This window comes from Orbicella franksi, chromosome 4 (assembly GCF_964199315.1).
Source record: "Orbicella franksi chromosome 4, jaOrbFran1.1, whole genome shotgun sequence".
Taxonomy (NCBI): Eukaryota; Metazoa; Cnidaria; class Anthozoa; order Scleractinia; family Merulinidae; genus Orbicella; species Orbicella franksi.
This window is the reverse complement of record NC_138148.1, coordinates 29,308,625-29,317,391: the sequence shown is the minus strand read 5'-3', so window position 1 is coordinate 29,317,391 and position 8,767 is coordinate 29,308,625. Positions and strand designations below refer to the sequence as shown.

At 38.5% G+C, this 8,767-nt stretch overlaps 1 protein-coding gene across 1 annotated transcript; it reads left to right on the top strand.

The window, feature by feature from the left end:
- Positions 1–25: 25 nt before the first annotated feature.
- Positions 26–7,631, top strand: LOC145485163 (acyl-CoA dehydrogenase family member 11-like). The gene is made up of 9 exons (XM_081463861.1): positions 26–726; positions 1,780–1,879; positions 2,612–2,737; positions 3,049–3,210; positions 3,609–3,720; positions 3,859–3,911; positions 4,230–4,356; positions 5,260–5,396; positions 7,509–7,631. Exons 1-9 carry the CDS (start codon positions 497–499, stop codon positions 7,623–7,625), a joined length of 1,164 nt encoding a protein of 387 aa, XP_081319987.1. The 5' UTR covers positions 26–496; the 3' UTR covers positions 7,626–7,631.
- The last annotated feature ends 1,136 nt before the right edge of the window (positions 7,632–8,767 follow it).

Here is an 8,767-nt window from a genome sequence, read left to right as displayed (position 1 = left end):
AAGTTTCACAAGCTCTTTAATTTAAAACCTGTTTGAAGTAAATTCGTATCTAGCTAGCATGTCATGACTTCTCTACGAAACGCCGTATGTAACTACAAGTAACTTGTAATTCGACGTTCAGCACAAGAATTATTGTTCATCGATTGACTGCAAAATATGAAGTGACTGGAAAATTTATCCCATTTCCCCAACTACTGCTACCTTGAGGATCCTACCTCCTGTCCAGGGACCACGGAGGGGGAGGGTAGTTTCATGTCTACCGCAGTTCCACTAGGACCTTGAAGTACTCTCGTCCTTTAGAAATCTACATCCTTTTGAACTCATTAGTTCAAACTGGACTGATTTAATTTTGACTCAAAACTGACTTCCGCACCGACCAAAACTAAAATGCATTTCAGTTGATACAGTTCACTTATCCGCAGGGAGAAGAAAAGTGCACGCTCCATCATGAACTGATATTGATTTTTGTTGAAGCTGCGTGACGTAGGAACGTCACATGACGTCAAACCATCAAGTAAATGGCCCTTCGGGTAACGTAAAACTGAGTTGGAATTCTGTTCTGTCTAGCATGGAGGAACAAAACAGTGATGCCTTAAAACTTCAAGAATTTATGAAACAGAGCATGGTAGAGTACACCTCTGATAGCTCGAAACTTCACGAATATCTGAAGCAACACCTGGTAGATTTTCCAACAGGAGATGGAGAGCTAAAAATGTTTAAGTTCAGGTAAGGGAATTTAAAAGTTTATAGTGGACTGTCTATCTGTTAGATCACTTGATGTTATTGATTATTTTGCTTGAATGTTTATATATTCGCCGCAGGGTATAATAATTTGTCGCTTAGAATCTGAACAGAGATTTGCCGTATCGCTTCGATTCTTAATCGAACAGAACGGTTATCTAGCAAGTACTTGACTCGTACATAAATCGATCGTTTCTTGGTGAGCTAAGCTATTATTTGTTGGAGTCTCCTTTAGTTGAGAACGACGAGTTATTGATGTGACACTCATTACACCCTTAAACCGACAACAAATGAAAAAAACGAAAAATCGCAAACCAGGCCACAGGGTAATGATCCTCATTTGTCATGTTTCCCACTTAACTGAGTCCAAAGGGTCGATGCAGTGGATCAAAATTGATGTTTGCGTGACTCAAATGACTTGTTTATATTCACATCAGTCACTTGGGAAGTCACAATATAATTGCCGTGACCTTCAATGACGTCTGCAAACAAAAGGTTGTTAATTGGTATTGCTTTACAAGGCATGTTTAATCCGAGGCAAATTATTAACAATCCAGTAGAGCTATCAATTGTTTTGGGTGGTTAGTATGGCTCAGTCACAGTTTGCGCATATTGAAAAGTTTAGCCTCAATATTTCAAAATTCGTCGTTTGCAATCCGTGTTAATCTTCTCCATCCTTAGCCAACCTTGTTCCTTTATGGTTTATCATTAGCTCTTTGGTGTTTTTCTATCTTATTAACTGTTATTTTCAGGTTTCCTACCATTTGAAAGTAATTTTGTATGTGGACAAACTAACTCAAAATACCGTGACTAAACTCCTTTAATCCTCCATGGCTGGTTTTCATTAGCGCATAAGCGTAAGCATATAAAGCAACATACGCCGACGAAGTAAGATGCAGTTGACTATTCTACAGCGGAAGAGCAACAAATAAAAAAAAATTAAACTTTCTATTGTATCGTGCCGGTTCTTAGTTGTCCGAATCATTAGCACTTACAGTCATTTGCGAACATATTTCTGAATATTTTATTGAACCACAGGACTGGGACCTCAAATCCAACCTTTTTACTTCGAAAAAACGGCAAAGAACTCGTGTTGCGACACAAGGCTCTAGTGGAGGTGTACATTGGTTATCACAAGGTACTAGTTATTGTGTCTATCGTCCTTGAATCGATTGATATGATTATTTTTAAAAATGATTATTTGCTATTATTATACAAGAAAACAAAAACAAATGAAAAAGGGTTCTCTGGCTATGACACGCTTTCGCTTTCGGTTGTCAGTTAAAAGCCCTCGCGCTCGATGAAAGCTGTCAACAGAAAATATGTACAGAATGCGTGAGACCACAAAATAGAACAAGGGAAACGTAGCTACAAATGGATTAGATATATTTTTTGGTTTTGGTTTGTTGTTGTTGTTGTTGTTGTTGTTGTCTTTGAATGAAAACAGTGAGCCGCTTCACGGTGGTCAGCGTAACCCGACTGAAAGAAGTGTGCCATGAGATTCTTTGCAAGCGTGGAAAGAAATTTGTCAATCACTTGAAAAAATTTTAAATGCTAGAAGAATTATCAAAGGACCAAGCAAGTATTTCTATGTTGGATTCTCTGTTGCAAGTCTATCACTTCTGGAATATTATTTTAATCTAAGTCAAAACACTGACACTTGCTATTTTTATTTACGTAATACAGTAGATAACGGCGCTCTATAAATATTTATATTATTTATATTTAGTTTATCCTGGCTTCTTTTCTTCCATTTGTACGCAATTTGACTATTTGATAATTAGTGGCGCAAAGAAAAAGTATGAGGGAGGAAAAAACATGAATTCCTGTTGGAGAAACTAATTCATTTTTAATGATTTCATTTTGTTAGGTCGATGTAGAGTACAAGATCATGTCCGCCCTCGCAAAGACTTCTCTCCCAGTGCCTAAAATGTATCTCTTTTGTGAGGACAAGACAATCATGGGCCAAGAATTCTATGTCATGGAGTATATCAAGGTATAATGCCAAAAGACGCATTGACACATTAATCCTGATCCCGTAGATCATAACAGCCGATCAAAGTGCAAGAAAGGCGTATTGACACATGCACTGCACACGTACTCCTTGGAATTTGTCAGCATGCTGTTGACTTAACCTGGGTTTATGCATGCACTCTTGCCATCAATGTGGCTAAATTTGACAACATAGCCTTACATCCTAACTTAATTTGGAGGAAGCGTGGCCGAGTACTTCAGGGCGAGAAAACTGCAGCCGGTTCGTTTGGTCTGTGACCGTCTGTCTGACAGACCACATTACTCTGTTTGCAGGCTCGTCAGTTCCCGGATGCAAATTTACCTGGTGTCCCTCCAGAACAGACAAAGGCCATCTTTGAGGCTGCAATCCGAACACTAGTGCAACTTCAATCGGTTGACACAGACAAGCTTGACCTAGATGGCATCGGTGACAAAGAGAACTTCTTTCATCAGAAAGTAAGTACACAACAAATACGACTGAGAGCTATAAGCTTAAATACTAGATCATTAGATAATGTAATTCAAATGTTTTTGTTAGCCTAGCCATCATGGCACATAAGCCATTATATTTATTTAGTTTAATTTTCTATATTTTGCAGGCGTTTTTTAATACAACAATTATTCCACTCGTGGTTGTTGGATATGACATGATTATAGCCAACTCGGCCCTACGCACCTCGTTGGCTATCTGCCGTCTCACATCCAACGCGCACTGGTGAAATAACTGTTAAATATCCCCTACTGCACCTTGTTAAAGGGAGAGCGTCCCGCGGGTCCAACCGTATGAGAAACGCTGTTGATATCTTTCGGAAATATGTCCAAAGGTGGCTCTCCATCTCGTTTTCGTCTTTCAGTTGGATCTGCTTTATGAAGGGTACAAACGAACGGAACTGAAGGAAAATCCTAAAGCTCATTTATTGATAAAATGGCTGAAGAATAACATACCGAAAGATGACAAGAAAGCTGGTATGAAACGATTTACAGTTACTCTATTTGATTCTTGCTTTTTAGCAGATATAATCAAGGAATTCTAAATTGGCCTTTTGGTACGGTGTACCCTTACATTGTTGAAATAAAAAGTTTGAGTGGCTTTTTTACTTCCAGTTATTCACCACAATGACTTCAGAGTTTCAAATATGCTGTTTCACCCAGAACAGGTGAGGAGTTACTTCTCATTATATTTTCCTTTGGTTTTATCTTCGTGCAGTTTAGAAAGAAAGTTGTTAAAATTATTTCTACACGAATGAAGGTCGAATAATTGAAACATGCCCCGCGTCGCGATAACCTGTTTCCTTGGTACCTATTTCTGTCAATCAAAGGCCTTCGGTTGTGTTTGTTCAAGATATCACGATTGAAAAGCATAAGACTTCGTGATGAACTTTTTTCTGTCATTAATCGCCGAATTCAACGGCTTTTGTACCTGACCACTGCAGTTAATTTACGTTAAAAATCAAAAATTGTGTCATTTATTTCAGTCTCAGGTCTTGGCCGTGATAGACTGGGAAGCAGCGTCCTGGGGACATCCATTTGAGGACCTTGCGTACTTTTGTTTTCCATACCACTTCCCTGAGGAAATAGATGTTATCCCTGGTTTTAAAATCGGTAGGTAAATGCCTGTAGCTTAGCTGCTATCATCAAATGGAGTTACTATTTTTAACTTGTTTTCAGTATCGATTGTTAGGCAATGTATGTTTTTTGTTTTTGGAGAATTTTTTTTCATTTCTTCCAGTTCCTGTCACCCTGAGAATCTCGTTACCTGCCTTCTGTTCTTCCACCACCCGTAGACCTCTGGTTCCCTTTTTATTCCTGGTTTCCCCTCCCCTTATCATAGCCTAGAATTACTGCTGTATCACTGACTCCAAAGTATTCTTTATAGAATCCCAAAGGGGATTTGAAAAATACAGATTATCCTCGATAAGAGCGGAAAGGAACCGGGAACCATTGGAATGACCTTCCTTTATCTATACGTAACTTACCGACTAGACTCTTCCAGTATTATTTTGCTCAGTATTAATTAATTCATACCTCTTCCACTCCTGTGTTAAGTTAACTTTTTTACCCTAATTATTATTGTCAATTAAACAAGGGCATCTAATTAGCTTGCTATATTTTTGCCCCTTTCCATTTCTCCTCTGACTTGTTTACTTTATATCTATCTTTGTAATTTTAGAATGGAATAAATAAATAAAATGAAATGAAATGAAATGAAAGGAACCATTACAAAGCTCGAAGCATTATAATATGCAAAGGTTGCTCTCCATCTCGTTTTAGTCTTACGGTTGCAAATATACTACATGAAAGTTACAAACTATCGGGAATGAAGGAAAACCCAAAAGCTCATCTATTAATGAAATGGCCCAAGAATAACTTACCGAAAGATGGCAAGAAAGATGGTATGAATCCATAAATGCCATCGGTGTACATTACTGTTTAACACCGATTCTTCGCGGTATACCTTATAATGGGTCTCAACTCATTAACAAATTAAAAAAATGTTTTTGCCAGGTTATCGCTCAGAAGGGATCCCTACTGAAGAGGCCATGCTTTCTTTATACTGTGAGCTGACCGGAGACACCCTTCCTCTCCCAAATTGGTCATTCTTTCTAGTGCTGGTATTTTTCCGGGTGATCACAAATATTCAGGTGAGCTGAGTTACAAACATTCCCAGACATTCCTTTGGCTTCTATGTAAATCTCAACCAACCAGCGTTTTGCGGAAATATTGGTCCGCATAGGACAAATATTTCCATTTTTACAAGTTTGTGACGGGGATGAGGAGAGGGTCAACAATCATGCAAAGAAGAAAAGCGAGACTGCTGTTTCGAAGGAAGAAGCGAGCGAAGAAATGTATTTTAATCATAAAAATTGCAATTTCCTCGATTGTGATTGGTTTGAAAAACTCCTATTTTAAAAAGACAATAGGGCCATTTATAGGAGAAAAATAAGCCGCGGCTTACATAAGATGCGAACTGGACCATTTATACGAACACGGCTTATATAAGACGCGAAGTGCTCGAAAAAGTTCGCGGCTTATTCTTGACTAATGCCTCGCTTTTGTGTTGGTTTTCATAGCAATCGCGGGATTGTGTAAGCTGTCGCGCGAGCGCAGGAAAAACTTGCACTTGCGCAAAGTGATCGGATGAGTTCGTTTCTTATGGTGGCCATAGTTTTCGCGCGCGCTTTTGCTGATGCAATTCAGCGTGCGCACAAGGATAGCAAAAAACAAACATGCCGTCAATAGAGCGATCATTTTATTTACTCAACACCAGCATTATCTGTGCTATTTTTCCCTATAATTGAACGCAGTGTATTGATGGCTTTAGTCTTTTATTACAAAGATATGTTAGAAAAGGTAACGATGCAAAGAACCCAGCAATTCTCAGCTTTTTCTTTGTTACCGAAAGAACCTGTTAAATGCAGCGCATGCGTACTAAGTCAAAAAATTGCGATCGAATGAAAAATTGCACTCTCGGAAATACGCCTATTTCTCGAGAACCACTCATTAGAATTTCACGAAATTTGGCACGAAAATACTTTAGGAAATAAGTAACTGGAGTATCGAAAATAATTGAACTTTAACAAAGGAAATTCTAGAAATTCCAGTGAACCTTCAACAAGGCATAATTAAAGATCTCTCTGTTAAATTATTAGCAAAATGGTGTTAACTTGTGAGACTCGTTACAAGCTTGTTGCATGCAAATTATAAAGAAAATCCAATGACTAGATTTTCTACAAATGAACAAAACCGATTTAAAGGCCTGTTTATATTTGTTCATGTTGCCATGGCGATGGCACATACGTCAGCTTAACCATAAAAAAACCAACGTTTGTTTTGTTAACTTGCTTGCTGCCATTTTTGGCGACCGAGCTAGGGATCAAGGGTTTTAGAGAAAAAGGTGAATGAAACACAGCTACCAAAAACTGTGTTCAGCCACCTTAAGTGAACCGCAAACAAGCCGCGATACCATTTATGCGCGTCTTATATAAGCCACGGCTTATTTAAGCCGAGCTCAAAACCTTCGTCCCCCCAGGGCTTACACAAGCCGCGGCTTGTGTATGACGTGAACTGGTTAAAATGTACCGTTTATACAGTAAGCTCGCGTCTTATGTAAGCCGTGGCTTGTGTAAGCCGTGGCTTACTTTCCTCGTGTAAATGGTCCTAATGTGGAAAATTGACCAAAACATGTCAAAAATGAAATCGCAAACCTTATCGAAAGGCAAAAACATGACGAGTTTCGCTTGCGTGTAAAGATGATAATGAATCGCTTATTCCTATCCAAGTCCATTTTGAACCTGGATAGGATAGTGATTTCGGCCACATGAGGCTACTGACTGTGAGTAGAATACCAGGATAGTACAAGGGACTTCTAAATCGCTAATTGAAAATCTGGGAACGATAATATTTAAAACCTACGAATAGATTCATTCTTAAGGATTCCATGATCATTAACTTCGCCCTTACCCATTTATACTCCTGGGTGGAGAGAGGCACTGTGAGAGTAAAGTGTCTTGCCCAAGAACACAATACAATGACCGCGGCCAGGACTCGAACCCGGACCGCTCGATCCGGAAACGAGCGCTCTAACCCGAGGCCACCGCGTCCGTCTCAGATAAACAACTCCAACACTAATTTAATCGAGTGACTACGAAGCAATCTGTAGCACATTTGGCGCTGGAAAACGTGCACCCAACCAAGAACGATCCAACAACTAGGAAAAAGAACGAAATATTAAAATGCTCATTTGTTTATTTCAGAACGGGATTGCTCAGCTAAGATCTGGTGCTCACGAATTTCCACTCTCTATTGATGATTTGGTTGCGATGTTGGAGCCCGTTGTAGAGCACGCGTGTACAATTGCCGGACTCAAATAATATTATATTTGGTCATCTGCGCTTAGATCCTACACGTCAGATAACACTGCTGTATCCCACCGAACAACTCTTAACATCTATAAAATGTAAACTTCTTTTCATTAATAAATAGAATAATTTTTCTTGTAATCAATTTGGCTTAACAGCAAGAGTGACTTTCAACTACAGAATTTGTAAACAGCCTTCCAGTTTCCGGGTGAGATGGTAACTCTATCGAATGGTTCAGTTGCCACCTTTCTACCAACCCTGAACAGTTAAAAAAGATCGATGATCATGAATATGTCGAAACTCACTTTACAGAAAACCGTTTGCATGCCATACGGACCCCTCGTCATGATGGACGGTAGTTTTTGCTCAATGTTTGCTTAATATCTCCCTACCAAGAGTTGGTCCGTTTTTTAACGGGTTTTTTTTTTTATCTCAACCGATAGTTTACGCTATCTGTTAACATAAGCGGCCGCGGTTGAGCGAGATCCGAAAACGAGAACAAGAATCCATGATAATCTGCTTTAAGTGCTCAGTTATTTTCTCATTTTTTGGTTCATTAATGACTCAATTCTTTCATTAATTAAAGCTTGTGGAAAGTGGAATAGAAATAGAACCTTAAAGTTTCAAATGTGTTTCATAATTGCGTTTTAACAGAATTCGCACGATTTGCTTGTGGAATCAAATCAGAAAAATACGTTAAAAGTGCAGAAAAAAATTAAGATAAAATCCGTAGGGAAATCGAGCAATTTAAAATTTTAGTGGACCAAAACCTTGTACCAAAATAATTTTAGCTATTTTACAGTTGTTTTTACATTTCCTGAAAGCTAAAGATATCAACAGTTGCCTGAAATAACACCAAAAACATTTCCCATAGGAACTCGAGAAAATAAATTTCGAAGTTCAAAGACATTGTGCAAACACAGGTAAAATTTCATGATCAGTCTCATTTCACCATTACTTTTAAGTGTTTCATATGAACTTCAAAATTTGCTTTCGACATTTGGTGTTGTTGGAAAGTATTTTTTTGAGAACATATTTAAAACAGTTGCACAGAATTTTGCAATATGATGTAAATCATTTCGATACAGAGCTTTTGTCCACTTGTTACTCGAAACTTCTGGTGGGTTCCTTCTTGATACACTACGATTTTAACA